We start from the raw sequence: 21,944 nt of genomic DNA, 5'->3' as shown, positions 1-21,944 counted from the left end.
GAGTGAATGAAGGGGTTTATGATTAAGTAACTTTTATAGCGCAATCTCTTTGATATGATATAGGAATAATAATACATGTAATAAGCAATGCAACAAATAATTTCCTCCCCCAAAAGGTTAGATAAATGTTGGTTGTGTATAGTAAATAAGATAACGGAATTCAGTGCTTAGACCACAGAAGGTATTTATATGAATTTACTAGGACTAACACAACAAAATATCACAGACTGGGTATCTTAAACAACAGGAATTTATTTCCCCACAGTTTTGGAGGCTAGAAGTCCAAGATCATGGTAACAGTAGGTTTGGTTTCTTCTGAGGCCTCTCTCCTTACTTTGCAGATGGTTACTCTCCTGCTGCCTCTTTACAGGATCTTTTCTCTGTTCATGCATGCCTTTGGGTTCTCTCTGTGTGTCCTAATTTCTTCTTCTTATAAAGACACAAGTCACATAGATTAAGTTCCACCCTAATGGCTTCATTTCAATTTAATCACCTCTGTAAGAGCCCTGTCTCCAAATACAGTCACATTCTAAGGTACTGAGCATTAGAAATTCAACACATAACAGAATTCAATAAATTTACTTGTCTGATGTTTTGCCCTATTCTCTACTTCCTCTATGACCTAACTCACTGGTCCCACACAACTTAGGTATCTGCTTCATTCCATTTTCTACCCAGAAGTTATATATATATATATATATATATATATATATATATATATATATATATATATATATATGCAAATCTGATAACCCAAAGCTTTTAAATGAAGATTAGTTTGTGTATTGGTGCTTCAAGATTACACATTTGCTTAAACATGGAGGCAAGGGAGTTTGGTGTCTTTACAGGAGAATGAATAGGGTGAAGATTTCTGGAATAAAGCACGACCAAAAAGGAGATCTTTTCAGAGAGTTAGTTGTGTTGATGCTCTTCAGATTTATTACATGGACCACTGGGTATTTGGACTCTACCAACGTTTGGACCTCAATAATCTGTGATTTTATGAGAGTCTGCTTTCTTACCTCTTCTATATTTTGGAAAATAAAAAATTAAATACTATTGCAATCTGATATTTTAAAATTATATCACCTTTTCCTTCTGGAGTGATTGTTCAAGCTTTATAATTTGTGTGTCCTTCTTTAATTCTAACTTTCATATATTTCAAACATGTATGCCTCTCCTTTCTTTCTGTCAAGTTTAGTGATGAAAAATAATTTTTTTACTGTCTTCTTAAATTCTCTACAGTGAGAATCCCACCACATGCATGCGTGCACACGCGCGCGCACACAGACACACACACACACACACACACCAATTTAGAAAATATTAATGTTTTTCCTTTTGAGTCTGACATTCTTTAGGGTAGTACATTTTCTGTTAAATTATTATTAAGATTCCATAACTGATTCTGCTGTCTGTCAGAACCATTAGCCCTGTAAGACATTTCTAAAACTGTCTGGGAGAAATCCAATAAATAGGAACGTGTATGTCAACCTGACGATCATCCTTTAAAAATGCCTATGGAAAGTGTGTGTATTTTTTTCCTCTTTCGAAAAATGAGTTAAATTAATCTCTCATATACAGTTTTAAATCTTGTTTAATATTTTCATTTAATTCAGATAACTTTTCATTTAAAATTTTACAAAGGAAAATGGCATTTAAAGTTTCAGGTTTATCGTCAAGAATTAATAGAACTATGAATAGCCATCATTGCTCTTTCCGATAATTTATGTTAAATAATAAGGGTGAAAGCTAAAATTTCTAACAGATTGTCAATTGCTCTTGTTTTGGTCCAATGTTTTGGGATTTACAGGGATGAAGAACCAGGAAGCCAGCTGGTTACAGATAAGTTCCATATTGACTGGGATTCAGTACTTGTTGATACAGATAATGTCATCATAGCACGATTTGATGGTAGAGGAAGTGGATTCCAGGGCCTGAAAATTTTGCAAGAGATTCATCGAAGGTTAGGTTCAGTGGAAGTAAAGGACCAAATAGCAGCTGTGAAGTAAGTGGCTGCACATTTTCCTATTGTTTTTAGTATAATGACAGAAGCTAGATATATGCTATATAATATCATTAATGCTGCCTTGGAGATTTTCATTTTAGTAATTGGACGATTTTCTAAGTTACAATTTTCTAAGTTACGTATAGAAAATAGCAATTTTCTCAAGTACCTTTCACTTTTAGCATCGTAATAAGAGAATTATCATACCTTCTCTGTCAAGTTAGAATTAACTTTGGATTTTTTAAAATTAAAGAGACCTTAGTTATATCACTATATTATTTATTTGAAATAATCCACAATGTCTATTATTTACCTAGTTTATTAGCAAACCTTGAGCTTTCACAGATACCATTACCAACCACACAGGCATGAAAGAGCAATCTAAGAAATCTAGTAGATTCTTCAAAAAAGTGCATCGAAATTGGTGAAGATATTGTTAAAATATAAATGTTGATTCAGTAGGCCTGAAGTGGAGCCCCACAGGCTACATTTGTTAGCAAGCTACCAGATGATACCAAAACTACTAGACCATCCCTTTAACTAGAAAGATTTTGGAATACATGACCATTCTACATGAATAAAGCCTCAAACACTAAAGCATTTTTTGTTCGACTGTGTGTGTGTGTATGTGTGTGTGTGCGTGTGTGTGTGTTTGCAAGTGCGCACACAAAGAATGAACTCCCCTGTGCATTTGACTCAAGATATAACCATATTTTTTTCTTTTTTACTGCAGATTTTTACTGAAACAGCCATACATTGACTCCAAAAGATTAAGCATCTTTGGAAAGGTAAATAGAAATATCGTGTGTGTGTGTGTAAACATATATATGTGTTTATATGTATAAATATATAATTACTTTCTTAAATTTACTAAATTTTCTCTATCTTTTAAAATGTAATACATTTACTATCGTATGCATTCAGTCATTTATTAATTTAGTAGCTATTTATTGAGTATCTAATTGGTGTCTGGTATTAGAGTAACAGGACAATAAATTGTTGTGTTTTCATGAAGCTTACCTTCTAGAGGGGAAACAGTAAGCAAATACATGAAAAATAATTTTATATGGTAATGGGTATGTGTTTTCTTATACAAAAAATCAATGGATAAAAGTTAACTGCAGGAAGATCTAATGTTATTATACTGAGTGGTCAAGTAAGGCCCTTCTGATTAAGTGATATTTAAGTTCATACATAAATAATCAAAGGGAGCCAGTCATGCAGATGACTTAAGGCACAGCAGGAATAGCAAGCATTTGGGAAGACTAACATGGCTTAGAAACTGAAATGTGACCTAATGCATAATTATTTCTTCTGTGCTTTCTGAAAGATATTTACTTCTTACTGCAATAATTTTATGTCAGATTCAACATCATTTTCATAGTAAAAAAATTGACCTTATGTATATATTTATTGAGCACCTAGTTTATACATATCAACAGGTTAGTTACCATAGGACATGAAGATGAAAAGAAGATCTTGCACTTTTTAGACAAAGCAAATTCTTGGTGCTCATGGATTTACATATGAAATATTTTCTACTATTCATAAATGAACTTAGAGATACATGACATAAAATAATGTAATTTTCCTGGGTCATACATTTTAATAGTGTGTACTGACAATTAGTTACCTAAAAAGCTACTTAACAAATGAGTAAAATATAAATCAGCGTAAATCATTCCCATTCTTCCTACTTCAAATATCTGCAGTGCACCATGTCTTTGGTATATTTAATTCTGGTTGTCAGTAATATTCAAATAATTAATAAAAATATTTTGAGAACAATACTCCCCTAACATAAATGAAAACAAATAAATAAATGAAAGCTCATCATTAGCGGTAAAAATATTAATGAAAAAATGAAAATGTCTAAGAAAATGATCATTTCAAAGAAATGGAAATTCTAGATACATGAAAAAGTGCATATAGTGAAATCTTGTCCCATGCTTCGGCCTGGATGAACCTTGAGGATGTCGTACTCAGTGAAGTGAACCAATCACAGAAAGACAAATACTGTGTGATTCTCCTTATAAGAGGCATCTAGAGTGGTCAAGTTCATGGAGAGAGAGAGTGGAATGGTGGTTTCCAGGGTCTGGAGAGAGCAAGAAAAGAGAGAGTAGTTGTTCAACATGTATAAAATTTCAGATTCACAACATGAAAAAATTCTGGATATCAGTTGCACATATATGTGATTATACTTGATGCTACTGAACTGTGCATTTAAAAGCAGTTAAGGTGTTCTGTGTTTTTACCATTCCCAAAAACAGTGCATATAGTGAAGAACAATTTACTCCTTAATGGTTCCAAAGTATGTAATAATTTGCAAAGGACTCAGAGCTTATGTATTTCAGTGCTATACTTACTGTACATATAAACAGGTTTAAAGGGCCAAATGAGTTCTACAAATATTCATTAGTAGGGACATTTAGAATATATTTAGAAGGTTGTAAATAGCCTCATGGAAAATGTGTAACATGAACTGGATGGTGAAAATCATTCAGTAAGTAGAGGGCAAGGAAAGTAGTCTCCTGTAGATACCAGTTTCAGTAAGGAGGACATGTTTGGAGAACCTCAAATAAAGTAATTTGTAATTAATTATAGTCGAATAATATTATTGGGAAAAGAAAGATGAATGGCAGCAGTGGGCCAAAAATTTACCATCTTTGATTATCTTCTTTCCTTTCTATTCATCAATATTTGATTGATATCCAGTTCATGCTTTTTTTCCCCTCCTAGTCTAAAATTTATATTTTTTATAGTCTATATATTTACATATACATCTACATATAGCTAACTAGTTAACTAATTTCATTTATTATAATTGACTTTGCCAGCAGAAACTAAACTTAGAAGTTCTGAGGTACATTTCATTGTTGTTCTCATAAAGCTGAAATAATGAAATCTGAGAAACTGGTCGATATTTTTTGTTTTGTGCATAATTTTAATAACTTAATCTTTAAGAATTTGGAAAGCAATTCTAAGCTATGTTCTCTTAACCATGTAAGCTGATTAAGAAATAGAATGATAAAATGGGCAGAAGACCTAAATAGATATTTCTCCAAAGAGGAAATACAGATGGCCAGTAGACATATGAAAAGATGCTCAAGGTCACTAATCATCAGAGAAATGCAAAGTAAAACCACAGTGATATATCACCTGACACCTGTCAGAATGGCTTTCATCAAAAAATCAAAAAACAGCAAGTGATAGTGAGGATATGGAGAAAAGGGAACTCTTGTACACTCTTGGTGGGATTGTGAATTGGTAGAGCCACTATGGAAAAGAGTCTGGAGGTTCCTCAAAAATTAAAAATGAATCTACCTTTTAACCCAGCAATTTGCATTCCTGGGTATTTAACCAAAGAAAACCAAAACAATAATTCATAAAGATCTATGCATCTCTATGTACATGGCAGCACTATTTGCAATAGCCAGGAAATGGAAGCAACCTAAATGCCCATCAACAGACAATTGGATAAAGAAGTTCTGGTTCATATATACAATGAAATATTACTCAGCCATAAAAACAAATGAAATTGTACCATTTGCAATGGCATGGGTGGACCTTGAGGTTATTATGCTGAGTGAAATAAGTCAGACAGAGAAAGATAAATATCATTGGATTTCACTTAAATGCAGAATCTAAAGAACAAAACGAACAAACTAATCAATATAGAGGACAATCTGGTGATGACCAGAGGGGAGGAGACTTGGGGGACTGGAAGAAAGCAGTGAAGGATTAAAGAAGTACAAATTAGTAGTGGATCGATGATTATGAGAATGGGAAGCACGATATAGGGAATGCAGTGAGTGATAATGTGATGGCTATGTGTAGAGCCAGAGGAAAGATAGAGTAATCAAGGGGATTGTTTCATAAACTATATGTCTCTAACCAACTTGAAACTAATAAAAAATAAAAAGAAATAAAAAAGAAATCAAATGATGGTATTTCTAAAACTGCTTTTCATGTCAAATAATACATATTTTTAGAAAATACTGCTACTTATTTTCTACTTAGTGAAATGTTAGGCCCATAAACATCAAGAAAATACTGATTAAATAAATATATTACATTCTAAAACTATCACATGGATATTAGAGGAAAACAGAAGAGATAAGCTTTAGCCAGCATAGAAGACAACTTTTGGCTTTTTATATCCAATTTCATTTCAATATTTTACAAGTATTTTATAGGTAAACAAAATTATTTTAAAATATATACATTTATTAAAATTTTATAAGTAACACAAAAAAGCTTTGCAAAAAGAACTGACATAATAATTGTAATGAATGTAAAAATGTGATCACTGAACAAACCAATAAAAAGACAGCACAACTGAAAGAAAGCATCCTATACTATTAATTATTTTTTTTATATAAATCAAGTCAAAAACATCTAATTAACTACAGAGTCAATATGATAATCACCAGTTTTTGACATCTTTCTGATAGATGTGAGCTGTTTTAAATTAAAATCACCATCTTTATATATAGATAGATCTTCTGGCTAATTCCTACCCTTTTTTGGAATATATTTTCCTGGAACTTTTTTATGATTTACTTTTACATTCAGTGAATAAATATGAAATGATAGAGAGGAAGGTGAGCAATTTAATTCATTCTAATTCCTGATGATGTTGATTTTCTTTTAAAAATAGAAGTTATTTCTCTAAAATAAATCAGATTGAAGCAACATTTTGGATTAGGTTCTTAAATGGTACAGAGAGAATCATATTCAACAGCTTTACTATCAGTAAGTCTTAAAGGGTATTTAGTTTCATTAATCTCAAAATTTCATATTTAAAAAAGTAGTAAAATACAATTTGTTGTATAGCAGCAATGATTTACAACCCTAGTTTCACTTTAAAATCACATGGAGAGCTGTACAGCCCATTCTCCACAGACTGCTTGAATTATTTTCAACAGCACTGAAATATTTTTAAAGCTCCACTAGTCTAGGGAATGTTAGCTGAAGTTAAGATGTTCTGGTAGGTTCGTTATTGTTATTATGCTATACAAAATTACTATTCAATATGTGGACCACAGCATAGGAGTTTCTTAAAAGTGCAAAATCTTGGGGCCCAATTCAGATCTACTGAATTAGAAAGTTCATCTTAAGAAGATTCTCAAGTATTTTGAATGAACATTCAATTTGAGAAGGATTATTCTAGGATCTCCTTCTCCTTTAGAAGGCACCATTTTTCTTATTTTCCAGGGATAATCAAAATCAGAATGGTGTGACATTGAGGTAAAAAAAAACCAACAACAACATAACATCAGTTTATTATTTTATATTATTTAAATGTGATATACAGTTGTTCTGTAGATTGGAACATTCAGCTATTCTCCCAAAGTAGTGAAGTATATATATAAATAACCAAATCATAATCAATTGAGAGTTTGCTTGATCATTGTGAAATCAGAACCAGAAAAGTTACCATCTAAAATGCTTTTCTTACTATGGGAAAAGTATTACTCTATGGGAAATACTTGAAACCTCTTGAATGTGACACCCCTGTCTCATCTCTATGACAGAGAACTAGCAATAATACACTGGGAAAGCTCCCTCTAGGGACAGAACTTTCAAAGACTCCCCACACTTTCACTCTAACTAGCTATTTATTTACTTCCTTTGCATAAATCAAAGGGGAGCAGAATATGCCACCCCAGAATGTACTTCTTTGGTATGAGGATTATTTTGAGCTGATTATTTTAAGAAACAGCGGCCACAGGGGAAGCTTTGAAAACAGTAGAAGTTACCCTTTTGTAAGGGACATGGACATTTATAAAGGAAATCTCCATTTGTGTCTCCCTCTCTGCACCAGGAAGAGAAGAATAACTCTAATAAATCATATGAAACTATTATCAAGGAATAAAACACTTAAATCTGTGTAGCAAACCTTACCCTTGTTTTGTGGTCTTTTCCTGGTCACCTCTTATAACTAGTCTCCCCAAGCATCTTTCTTTTGTCTTTAGTTGAAGATGGTATTCAAGGTGGTAGCCTGGGTTATCTAATAGAGACATTCAATTTCCCTGGGTATTTCCCATGTATACATGTTAAGAAACTTCTATTTGTTTCTTACCTGTTAATCTGTTAGAAGACATCTCAGCCAAGAACTCAGAAGGGTAGAATAAAATTTGTTTCCTCCTCTGCACTTTTTTCTTTATACATGTTAACACAATTAAACACAATGGGAAGTGTGTTAACACGTTTAAATTTTGCTAACCAAAGGCTATTTTTATCTCTCCCAAAGAGACTGAGCAAAGTCCTTCTTGGTGGCTTAACTCTATAAAGGATCATTTTATTTCCCTTAGCTCCTAATTATTAAGGAAACTCTGCTCAAGCTTATGGTTACTAGTTAAATATTCCAGTACAAATTGACATATGTAGTGTAGGGAAATAATTTCTCCTTTATAATTCTAAATTATTGGATGAGACCTCCTGTAAAAAAGACATTGACAAGAGAAAAATGAAGTTATTAACATGTATACCTCATATTTACATGGGAGATAACCAAGGAAAATGAGTAACTCTTGGAAGTGGCTTAGAATTTGGGCTTAAGAACCCTAAACATTTGACCAAAAACTGATCAATGAATTCAGTAAAGTAGCAGGATACAAAATTGATATTCAGAAGTCAGTTACATTTTTATATACCAATGATGAATTATCATAAAGGGAAATTAAGAAAGCAATCCCGTTTAAAACTGCATCAAAAACAATAACATACATTGGCATCAAATTAACCAAGGAGATAAAAGACCCATTCTTGGAAAATTATAAATCATTCAAAAAAGAAATTGAAGAAGATACAAATAAATGGAAGCATATACCGTGCTCACAAGTAGGAATAATCAGCATCGTTAAAATGGCCATTCTACACAAAGCAATCTATGGATTAAATGCTATCCTTATCAAAATACCAATGTCATTTTTCAGAGAAATAGAACAAATAATCCAAAAATGTATATGGAACTCTGAAAGATCCCGAATAACCACAGCAATCTTGATATAGGAGAAGAAAGTTGGAGGTATCGCAGTAACTGACTATGAGTCTATAGTAATCAAAACATCATGGTAGTGACATAAAAACAGATACAAAGATCAATGAAACAGAATAGAGAGCCCAGAAATAAATCCACACCTATACGGTCATTTAATCTATGACAGAGGAGGCAAGAATATACAATTGGGTAAATATGGTCTCAACAAATGGTGCTGGGAAAACTAGATGGATACATGAAGAAAAATGAAACTGGACCACCTTCTTACACAAGAGTAACCTCAAAATAGATTAAAGACTTAAATGGAAGCCCTGAAACCATAAAACTTCTAGAAGAAAACATAGGTAGTAAATTATCTGATATTGTTATTAGTAATTTTTTTCCTGCTATATCTCTTCAGGCAAAGGAAAGAAAAGAAAAAATAAACAAATGGGATTACATTAAACTAAAAAAATTTTGCACAGCAAAGGAAATCAACAAAATGAAAAGACAACTTACTAAATGGGAGAAGATATTCATCTATGATACATTTGATAAGTAGTTAATATACAAAATATATAAATAACTCCTACAATTCAACAACAACAACAAAAAAACAATCCAATTAAAAAATGGGCAGAGCATCTGAATTGTATTTCTCCAAAGAAGAAATACAGATGGCCAATAGACATATGAAAATATGCCCAAGATCACAAATCATCAGATAAATGCAGATTAAAACCACAATGAGATACCAACCTCATACCTATCAAAATGACTACCATCAATAAATCAAAAACAGCAAGTGCTGGTGAGGATGTGGAGAAAAAGTAGCCCTTGTACACTGTTGGTGAGATTGCCAAATAGTACATCCACTATGGAAAACAGTTTGGAGTTTCCTCAAAAAATTAAAAATAGAGCTATCTTTTGACCCAGCAGTTGAACTTCTGTGTATTTAGCCAAAGAAAACCAAAACAATAATTCATAAAGATCTATGCACCCCCATGTTAATGGCAGCACTATTCATAATAGCCAAGATATGGAAGCAACCAAAATGTCTAACAGACAATTGGATAAAGAAGTTATGGTTCATATATATAATGGAATATTACTCAGCCATAAAAATACCAAAATCCTACCATTTACAATGACATGGATGAACCTGGACATTATTATGCTTAGTGAAATAAGACAGAGAAAAACAATACCATATGATTTCACTTATATGTGAATCTAAGAAACAAGAGGAACAAACTAAACAAAAATAGATTCACAAATACTTAGGACAGTCTGGTTACAGCCACAGAGGAGGGGATCTGGAAGGCTGAAAAAAAAAGGTGAAGGGATGAGGAAGTACAAGTAAGTAGTTACAAAATAATCATGGGGATGTAGAGTAAGCATAGGGAATATAGTTGATAGTAGTGTAATGGCTGTGTGTAGAGCCAGATGGGTGATAGAATAATCAGAGGATCACTTCATAAACTATATAAATGTCTTACCAATGTATTGTATATCAGAAATTAATATAGAATATAATAAAAGAAATAATTCAGACTTAAATACCATCTTAATAGGGAAAGAAGAAAAGGAACATAGGCCCTTTAGAAGAAATACATGATTATTAAAAAAGAATAGGACCTTGAATAGATGAGAAATACAGTTTGTGACAGTTTGTCTGCATATGTTGTCAACTTCTAGTCTCCTCTCCCGTGACAAGAGTCAGCCTTCCCTGGTTGTTGAAATTCCCAGGGAGGAGATCTATAACAATTGAGCTCATGTTGGAGAATCCGTCTTGAAAGATAAGGAGAGTTCAGAGAAAAGCTCTCCCTATATGAGCTGTTTTTTAAGTACTTGTAGCTCAAAATAATCATTATGCCATAGTGGCATGTTTTCCAGTTGGAATATTCTGCTACTCTACACATATGTTTTCTCAGCCACTTCGATAATATCTGACTACATTTTGGACTTTCATGTACTAATATTTAAATGATGCTCCATATAAGCATAAATGAAATTCTGTATTTCTCATCTCAAGTGCTTAGTGAGAATAATAGATTCCTATAGCACTGAACTATACTATCATCATCTAGAAATCTTTAAAAAGTGGACCTCATCATGAACCAATTGCATCAAAGTAAGGCCAGGGTATTAATATTTTTTAATACTTCCTAGGATACTCTGAGGTCCAGCTCATAAGAACATTGCCCAGAGCCCAGAGCACAGCTAGAAATTAACTTCTAAAATGAATAGCTAATTCAGTAGGTCATTCTTTTAGCCTAGTATTATTGTAATTGTTAAAATCTCCTGTGGAACTTTTCTGGTCACTTCATAGTCTACAAAAGAAAAATGAATGCCTTTATTTATTTTTAAGAATTTATCATTACATCAGTCAAAAATACTGCAAGGTGATATTTCTAAATTAAATTTCATCAATAATCCAATTTATCTATATAGCAACATTATTTACTGTATCCCATTTTCTTCAAATTTTTAGTTGTGTTGAAAGTAGAATCTATATTTACAATGCTAGATTTTAAATATTTAATTCTCTTTTCTTAATTCTGTGTAACCATCATCATTATTAAATGTTTTATTTATATGTAAATTTATTTTATTTATATATATATAATTTGCCTAAAATTATATATGATTTAATAAGTGCTATTTTTACCTAGCTTCAAATTTTGGGGGCTATTTACAAATGTACAGTATGAAATCAAAGAGTAAACATTTGACACTTGGTGGTATAGAATTAATTTTATATTTTACCTAAAATATTAAAATAACTTGTTATATAAAATTTTAAACAACTCTTTTCAAAAATTTTATCTGCATAAAGTGATATTTGTGTATCATTATGCTCATGTTTGGGACATGAGGTGACATTCTGATATGTATATTATTTAACAGTAATGAGGCTGAAAGTATCTCTATAAATAATTGTTATACATATATATATACATATAAAGCAAACTATATATTTTGTTTGTTTGATTTTGCTAGGGGTACGGTGGCTATATTGCATCGATGATCTTAAAATCAGATGAAAAGCTTTTTAAATGTGGATCAGTGATTGCACCTATCACAGACTTGAAGTTATATGGTGAGTACTTTCTATAGACTGACATAATATAACATAATGATTTGTAGAAAATAAAATCCCAATGCAGAGGAACTCATTCGAGCTCACTTATCAAGTGTTATGAGATGTTTTCAGCTCTTTATCACTTTCATGATTTAATCAATTTTACTAGAACATGATGATGCAATGTAAAATATAGAAATTAATGAAATATGCTACTCCAATGTTTTTTAGTTTATTACTAAATTTTTGTTTTCTTCGGTTACAGCCTCAGCTTTCTCTGAAAGATATCTTGGTATGCCATCTAAAGAAGAAAGCACATACCAGGTAACTAATTAAAAAATAAAGAAGAAAAGGTTATTTTTGCTCTATAAACTCAGTCAAAATGCAACATAGATAGATCTATATATATACAGACTTTTTGTGTTTTTCCTTATAGGCATCCAGTGTGCTACATAATATTCATGGCTTAAAAGAGGAAAATATATTAGTAATTCATGGGACTGCTGACAGTAAGTATTCTATATCCTGCTAATGATTGATGGGATCTGACCTTGAACAAAGGGATATATTCAAGAACTTACTTACAGGAGGCCCTATAAACTTACTAAAGAAAAGAGCAGAGAAGAGTAGCACAAAGAATCCAATGCATGATGAGAAATGAGAAGAAGTCAGGAAGTTATGAGCCTCAGTAGCAGCATTGTCCAGTAAAATGTTCTAGTTTGATAGAAATGTTGTATCTGTGCTGTTGAACACAGTAGCCATTGGTCACATGTGGCTCGTAAGTGTTGAAATGTGTTTAGTATGACTAGAACTAATATTTTAAGAACTAATATTTTAAATTTTAATTAATTTAAATTTAAATAATCACATGTGGCTAGTGACTACCACTACAGTGTTATTCAGTGTATCTCAAAAGGAAACTGACCTAGAAAACAACAGGATAGCAAAAAGGCACCAGTGCTAAAATAAAATTATTGGGAAGCTACCCACTTAAGTTAAAACAGAAATATTTAAAAAAGCACTTTCATATCACCTCTCATTTTTTTTATCATGTTAAATGTTGAACATGATGTGATTGATATTACTAATAATAAATAATATTTTATATTCACATGAAGTGTTCAGGGCTCAAAGAATTTATATATGTATTTTTTTATTTTGTGTGAAACTTTACAACAGAGGGCTGACTATTTATAGCCCCATTCACAGATGAGAAAAATCAGTATCAAGGAGGAAAGTAAATGTATTCAGGATTATCTGGAAAGTGAGCAAAGACAGTCAAAGCCTTGAATCTATATTTCCTAAATCTTGAACTTGTTTTTCTTAGTCTACCCTGCCCTGCCTCAGTATTTTTACTCCATCGTACAAAGAATATAACTAAAATGGTTTTATAGCAAAGACCATACCAAGTGTCAAATTTAACTTTCGAGCATGCCAGGCTATGGTTAAATTAGTGTTCAGTGCAATATATACAAATCTCCCTTAGGTAGAATTTTGAATAATTTATATGGATACTCTCCCTCAAAGAAGCAAAGCTTAACTCTCCTCCTTCCCCACTTTAGAGTCTGTTGCACTTACTGATTTCCTTCAAGAGCACTGTAGGAAAGAAGAGTAAAAGTATATTTACAGTAGAGAAATTTGATAAATACCATTTAGCCAGGCAGTCAAGGTTAACATCAAAAATGACAAATCATGGTGATAGTATACATCCTTGATATAATTTTATGAGAATGGTAATCCGTTATTTTCTTGTCCCAAAAAAACATAACCTGAGTCTATCCATGAGTAAAACACCCAAATGAGGAATATTCTACCCAAAACCTGACCAGTATTCCTCAGAACTGTTAAGGTCATCAAAAATAAAATATGAAAATTCTGATAAACTGAAAGAGGTTAAAGAGACATGATGTCTAAATGCTTCTTAGTTGTGAAAAATATACCATAATAATGTAAAAATTAACAATAGGGGAAACTGGATAAGAGATACATAAGAACTTCTGTACTGTCTTTGTAACATTTCTGAAAATCTAAAACTACTGTAAGATCTAAAAAAATACTTAGATAATACCATACATGTGGTAGGTGAAACATAATGAAAGAGAAGCATAAAGATTTTGAAGGATATTAGAATTTTGTTTTAAGATATTAAGACATTACATGTATATTAATAGTACTAACAATAAATAGCCATTATTAAGTACTGACTATATGTAAGAAAATATGCCAACAGTTTTTAATATTATATTTACCTGTTTTTTACAAAACTACTGTGCAGTATTCTTATTATTATTTAACAAATTGAAAAAATAAATATTACAGAATTTATATAACTTGCCAAAAATCATACAACTATTGATTTGTAGGAGGAGGATTTGAATCTGGCATTGAGGCTGTAATTTTCTGTGCTCTGAAGCTTCAATTGTAGGAATAAATTATATTCAGGATTGAATTATTTTACCTTTAGCCATCACCCTAGAACATATTAGTGCTATTCAAATTTCTCTGTCAATATGTTGTAGCTATTAAGATAAATCATGTTATTCCTATCTGATTCATTCAGTTACAGCCCTGGTGCTTCACCCTTCTGACAAAATACAAGCAGAGGTTCAGCACTAGTCACATTAAAGGAAATGCACCTGTGTATTTGTGTATGCACACACACAATTCACACACACACTCATATATATATACATATATACCATAGACACAACCCCATATGGGCCTGATGGCTTGTATGTGCTCAATGACACTATAATACTCCTATTATTAATATCATCTTCGATAACTACCAGCAAATTAGTTCACTCAGCCAATTATACATCTAATGCCCCTGTTTATATTGAGGAAGGGAACAAATGACAAATATCAATAGGTTCTGCACTACAAACTAAACAGAAATAAATTCATTTGGGAATTCCATTTATAAATTTGTCTTTTAGGCTGTATCTATAGATGTAAATGAGGGGGTTCTTTCCAAAATATTTTCCTACAAGAAACAAATGACCCATATAAGAGATCATTTTACCTTTCATTGCCCCTATTCATTACCATTTCTAGTAGTTTAAATTTGCAGAGCAATCTGTAAACTTATTTAGAGATGACAGGGTCATTTTCCATTAAGTACAATAGAAAGATGTTGAAAAAGATCTTGGGTAGATTTTTTAAAAGATTTAAATAATGCTTTGTAACCTTTTATCATCTATTATGCAGTAGGATTAATTAATATCATAGAATTAGAGCAGTGAAGGAGCTTAAACTATTGATAATCCTGCCCTAGTTTTACAAAGACAGTTTTAAAAATGTTAGCTTAAAAGTTATTTACAGAAATTTGAAGATGTACATAATACATAAATAGCCCAAGCAGTGTGTGAGCAAGATGTACATAATACATAAATAGCCCAAGCAGTGTGTGAGCAAAGTGATATTCGGAGATTTGAGTGATTTGTCCATGTCTTCAGAGCTAGCTAGAGCCAATGCTGCTCTCCAACTTCTGTCTACTGTGCTGCTTATTTCAGAGTTTTGGACTTTAGGTTAAAGCAGAAGGAGGCTAGAAAGAAACTGCAAAACCCAATGTAATATACAGTAAATATTTAACCCTTGAATAATGAGATGTGTACTATCTTCTCTCAACATGGGCTATTCTTTTCTAATTTAAAGTAAAACAGAATGCCAGTATATAACTGAGAGTGGTCCCAAGTACTCCTGGGAAAGAAATGGAAACTGATTTGCTGTATTACTATCCAGACAGGCATTCACCATGTTAAAATTGTTAGAATGGTATAAAGTATGTGAACAGTTAGAAATAATAAATAATAACCAATAAAGTAAATCTAAGTACCACCTGGACAATAACTAGAACCTTAGTAGTAGCTACTATTTCAGTTTATTTTTTTATAATGTGAAGCTCAAAGTTTTATCACCGTCGCATCTACTGGCTTCCAAGTTAAAGCCAGGTATCTGTCTTTTAAATATGCAATGTATATATTAAGTGAAATACTTAATCTCTTTGAAGAAAAATTACATAAAAAAGTTCTGATGCTAATAAACACATTTCCTTCAAATATCATAATTTAATTTATTGCAGCAAAAGTTCATTTCCAGCATTCAGCAGAATTAATCAAACACCTAATAAAAGCCGGAGTAAATTATACTATGCAGGTAAGCCATTTTTTCAGAAGAATGTGTTTTTTTATCTAGGATTTTTTTTTTTTGACATTCAGTATTATTTTGTATTAGTTTCAGGAATACAGCATAGAGGTTAGACATTTATATAATTTATGAAGTGATTCACATGACTAGTCTAGTACCTACCTAGCACTATATATAGTTACTACCATATTATTTACTATATTCCCTGTACTTTACATCCCTATGACTATTTTGTAACTACCGATTTGTACCTCTTAATCCCTTCACCTGTTTTTACCCAGCCCCTAACCTCCCTCCCATCTGACAAACCTCCCTCCCATCGGCTTGTTCCCTACATCTATGAGTCTGTTTCTGTTGTTTGTTCATTTGTTTTGTTCTTTAGATTCCACATTTAAGTGTGGTCATATGGTATTTGTCCTTCTCTGTCTGACTTATTTCACTTAGCCTAATACATTCCAGGTACATCCATGCTCTCACAAATGGTAAGATTTCATTCTTTTTTTAAGGCTATGTAATATTCCATTGTATATATGTACCGCCTCTTCTTTATCCAGTCATCTATTGATAATGCACTTAGGTTGCTTTCATATCTTGACTATTGTAAATGCTGCAATGAACATAAGGATGCATATATCTTCTTAAATTAGTGTTTAGGATTTATTCAAATAAATACCCAGAAGTGGAATTGCTGGGTCATAAAATAGTTTTATTTTTAATTTTATGAATAGCCTCCATACTGTTTTCCATAGTGACTGTACCAATTTACAATCTCACCAACCGCTCAGAAAGGTTCCTTTTCTCTAGATCCTTACCAACACTTGTTGTTTGTTGATTTATTGATGATGGCCATTCTGACAGGTCTAACCTACCTAGATTTTTTAGCTACCAGAGATTTAGAACACAGTTTCTGTACTACTCTGTCTCCCTGCTTTTATTTTTACTTTTTTTAGCTACCAAAGATTTTATTCTTTTTATAATTACACTGAGATTGTGGATCAACTCATGCTTTACAAGTTAATTATATAATAAACTCTTATGTAATGTCTTTTTCTCCTTAGATTTTTATTCATATCACTGATAATGAATTCTTTCAAAAGAACAATTTTCTTTTCTCTCTAATCTGTCTTTTCCTCACTTTCCATCATGCTTATCCTAAAAATTGAGAAAAAAAGATAGTTTGAGTAAATGTTATGAGAAAAAAAGGAGTGGGTAAAACATCATTTACATATGCCTTCAATCACATTTAATAAATATTTATCAAGGACTTTCTTTAAAACAGTCACTGTGATAGATGGGTAAATAAATAAGACATACTTTATAATATGAAGGAATTTCAGTCTGAAGGAAGAATCATAGAAGGAAAAAAAAGTAATTTTAATTTCTCAGCAGTGGAAGAACTAAAAATATTTCAACATATTTCAAACACAGGAACCACAGTTAGAATTACAGGTCATACCATTAACAATCTGAAAGAGTATGTCTTTACTCAGAGGACAATCAGACACCATTTAAAAACTTTACACCCAGGAATTGATATGAAAATATTTATGTTTATATTTGTATTAAACAAAAATCACTAATGTCTTTTGTATTGAAAAGGACATCGTTAGAGTAAAAATTGTACCATGGAAGACTAAACAGACAAGGAAGATTTTATTCAAGACTATTGCAATAGGGGAGAGAGATTAAATTCTACTTGAAACAAAGGGCTGCAGAATTTTTAAGTTGGGATAGAAGGACTCATTGTCCACCTGCATTTGGTAATTGGCCTTACCAATAAGAAAAATAAACTTTCTTGTATCCTTATGACAATAGGCAATTTTACAACTTGGAATGAGGCCTCTACCCTTCCACAGAGACTGGGAGATAGGAGTGCTGTCTCCAATGTTTACATTTAAAAGAGATGTTTCCAGTTCCTTAAGAAAGACATTTACTCAGTTATAAAACTGGCAATAGGCAAGAAGATTTACGTACATTTCAAAGGGGCAGAGAATAAATTTACAGTTGCAAGTTCTCTATATTAAATGCTCTAATATAAGGGAGGACAGGGAAGGACTTATAGTCAGAAAGAAAGTGACTAAAATTTTTGACCAACAAATTCTAATTTAAACACATAAAAATTATATGTTGTCTCAAATGTCAATTATGATATAATTATAATAAAAAAGAAAAATGTATTATGAAGAATTCAGAGTTGAATTAGGTGAGATTTTGGTTAGGTATTATTTTCCAAAGTTCCCATGCCATTGGAACTAAAAGAATGAATTCTGAGGGACAGTACTCACTTTTGTAACTTTAAATTTCCTTTCCCCTCAACACCTTAGGTCTACCCAGATGAAGATCATAAAGTATCTGAGAAAAGCAAATATCATCTCTACAGCACAATCCTCAGATTTTTCAGTGATTGTTTGAAGGAAGATATATCCGTGTTACCACAGGAACCAGAAGAAGATGAATAATGGACTCTATTTATATGGAACTTAAGGGAATATTGAGGCTCAATGAAATCTAAACAAGAGACTGTATTATTGTAGATGCTCCAGAATTTCAAGGGCAGCTTAAAGAGATGACACTGGAACAGCACACTCAGAGACAATGAACTAGAATTTGATTATAGAAGTCCAAGTCTACTGTTTTGCCAAGGGTGTAGAACCTGTTTCTTTGTGTAAGGAAGGTCAAAGGGTTTGTTTCCTGGGACAAATTAGTTTTGCATTAAAGTAGGAATAGTGCATGTTTTCTTCTGTTATCCCCTATTCATTCTGTAACCAGTTGCTCTCATTTTAATTTCTATGGCCACCATCATCTTTGCATATGATGCATAACTTATCAGTACTACAGACCATGATCTTTGATGGCTGAGCTGCAATCTAACACTTTACTGTACTTTTACAATAAGTGCAATTCCTTATCTATTATTATGCTTAAGAAAATATTCAGTTAATAAAAATCATAGTATTTTATGTAATTTCTGTTCATAAAAAAATTATTAAATGGGTTAAAGGTCATATAGAAATATGGATTTCAGCATCTTCCAAAGTTCAGCCAGTTATCAGTAGATATATCTTTAAATCAACACACAAGTGTGTGTCTCACAATATATATACACATGTGTGCATATACAGTCAATAAATCTATCTTTACATGTTATTCATGCTACACAGGATAAACTTTTGATGAATTAGAACAGACGCTCTTTTACAGGCTATAATGGATTCCTTGTTTAATGAGCCAAATATGATGCAACATTTTTTCCAATTCAAATTCTAGCTATTGCTTTCCTATAAATGTTTGGGTTGTGTTTGGTATCGTTTTTAGTGGTTAATAGTTTTCTAGTTGCAATTTAATTTTTGAATATGATACCTTGTCACATGTAAATTAGATACTTAAATATTAAATTATAGTTTCTGATAAAGAACTTTTGTTAATAATGCAATGCTACTGAGTACTATTTTGCTCTTTTGGTGAAGAAGGTTTTTTTTTAAAAAAAAAAAAACACTTGGTCCTTTTACCTCTCTCTCTCTCAATGCAGAATCAATTCTCATTTTCATTGTAAAATGGATTATTTCATTTGCCAGTTTCTATTTAGTATTCAATGCCTGCCCAATCCATCTGTTACTGTTTAAATTCTAATGGTGAGAATCAGAAATGAAATATTTTTAATCATTGGCCAAAATTTCACAAATAGCAGTGTTTGCTATTTAATTTGAGATGAAGGCACAAAATTCCTGGGCTGTATTGCCTTGCCATAGTAAGTAAATGAGAGTATAAAAGAAACTTGACTGTATGAAGTCAATTTAGGACACAAGAACATTAACTTTGGTGAGTCAAGGAGTATCTTTGCACTTCACTTAGGGATCTTCCAGAAGATGTCTAAAAGTCTGCAAAGTTCAGATAAATCTAGGGAATATACTGTATTTTTATTATTTTAAAAATTTCTTGGTATAGGCTGGATAATCATGACATCTGAACACCAGGAAGAAAAAATGTCATGGAATTGCTCAGTAAATCTCCAGTTTTGTCAAAGAATCAACCCCCAAATCTGGGTATTTGTGAACGTATGAATGGTTTTTTGGATATTCTGCTTTTCTTTTGGATGCTTTAGAATTGTGTTTTCACTGCTCCATTAGATTCAATTTAAAATAGAAAAGGCTCTTTATTCTGAAATATCTATTTCAGATCTTTTTCAAGAATAGTAAACACATTTTTAAAAGAATAAGTTGTAATGTTTAAAAGGAAAGTTTTGCCTATTTTATTAAGATGGAAATTTCTTTTTAGGCTGATTTGAAGTCCAACTGAAACTTTTTAAAATTTCAACTAGAGATTTTTATGATACAAATAATTATGTTGTCCAAAAGATGTGGTTTTATTGAATGTGTATTTGAGTAACATTTAAAAAGTATTTACCTTTTGCCGTTCATCATTTCTCTTGTTTTATTATTATTATCAATGTTTACCTATTTTTCAATTAATTTAATACAAATTCTAATGTGAGACATTTGTCTGGAACCCACTTTCACCTTAAAGGCTAAATAGATCTCAAATGAAGATATACTTTTTAATAGGAAGGTGGAAAATTTTCATTTCCCTGATTTTTTATTTTATTAATTGAGCCATTATAGATAAGGGAATGTTCACCAACACATGGACACCAATTATTAAAGGAATCACGTAAGCTGTTTTATACATTTCCTTTGACCACATTCCACTATTTTATATGTATGTATGCATTCCTAGAGTTTTGTAGCACTCTAGTAGCAAGCTTTTCAAGTGTTATTTCCCCCTTAAAGGTAAAAATAAATAAATAAATAAAAATAAACTATAAAATAGAATAGGTAAGCAGTATTAAATCATCCAGACAATATATAAACTTTGTAAACTATTTTGAAAGGGAAAAGTATTCTTTCACTAACTTCCTCCATTGAGATCTCTGACTCAACACTTAGAGACCAAGGAGTCAATGCAAATTTATTTGAGTTTCCTGACATAACCAAGGCAAGAGGGTGCTCTTCAAAACATGAATTTCAGCTCACTCGGAGAATGTGTCTTTTCTGATTGGATGTTTAGCATAGAAATCACCACTGAGGGTCCTGCAGATGCCAGTTGTAGATTTTCTAGAATGAGGTGACTTACATATTGGTCTATCAGCAGAATTATTCAAACCATTGTCTTCAAAAGGTGGGCTTTGAAACAGAGGCACCTGGGACTGAATTGCTCTCAAATCTCAAGGGTCATAGCGGGCACATGATTTCTGTAAAGAATCATATATGAAATATTTCTTTTGTCCTTCCTCACATTCTCTGACGACCTTCACATCCTGCAGCAGTGAGCATTGTATAAATAAAACCTGAGTCCTCAGCTGTGCTCTATCTTTCACTTTCTGTTCTGGGGTTTCTCTGATACTAACATAATGCTGGCTGTTTACTACTTACATACTGCAAACCTATATAAGAATGGTAATAACCCCATAAAAACCCAACGAATGGAAAACAGGAGCAGATGTCTTTATTTTCCTTTTTTCTTCTCTCAGATATTCTACATGGTCCTTGGTCCCCATGAAATTCAGATGCCCACACCAATGTACCTTTCTATTTCCTTCTTTCCCATTTCGCTGTACTCAGTCCCCCGCTCCTATTCCCTAGAATCACTTTCCAAAACAAACTATAGCTGTTGACTCAGGCACTACTTTCTGGGGAATCCTTTCCTCCAGCAAGAGCTTA

General features: G+C 32.0%; 1 protein-coding gene across 6 annotated transcripts in view; it reads left to right on the top strand.

Annotated features, from left to right (window-relative positions):
* The window catches only part of DPP10 (dipeptidyl peptidase like 10), a 457,935-nt gene extending 437,294 nt beyond the window's left edge, over positions 1–20,641 (top strand). For 3 of the 6 annotated variants that reach the window (XM_039872698.1, XM_039872700.1, XM_039872699.1), the window contains exons 20-26: positions 1,814–2,008; positions 2,742–2,796; positions 11,997–12,096; positions 12,344–12,402; positions 12,515–12,587; positions 16,163–16,236; positions 18,552–20,641. In XM_039872698.1, coding sequence (XP_039728632.1) covers positions 1,814–2,008; positions 2,742–2,796; positions 11,997–12,096; positions 12,344–12,402; positions 12,515–12,587; positions 16,163–16,236; positions 18,552–18,686 — 691 coding nt within the window. In that variant the 3' untranslated portion in view covers positions 18,687–20,641. The remainder of the gene's footprint in view (positions 1–1,813; positions 2,009–2,741; positions 2,797–11,996; positions 12,097–12,343; positions 12,403–12,514; positions 12,588–16,162; positions 16,237–18,551) is intronic. The other 3 variants (XM_039872701.1, XM_039872703.1, XM_039872702.1) reach the window with 1 other exon arrangement.
* The last annotated feature ends 1,303 nt before the right edge of the window (positions 20,642–21,944 follow it).

The sequence above is a fragment of the Pteropus medius genome, unplaced genomic scaffold, assembly GCF_902729225.1.
Source record: "Pteropus medius unplaced genomic scaffold, Ma_sr-lr_union100, whole genome shotgun sequence".
In the NCBI taxonomy this organism is placed as follows: domain Eukaryota; kingdom Metazoa; phylum Chordata; class Mammalia; order Chiroptera; family Pteropodidae; genus Pteropus; species Pteropus medius.
This window is presented reverse-complemented; position numbering and strand designations above follow the sequence as displayed.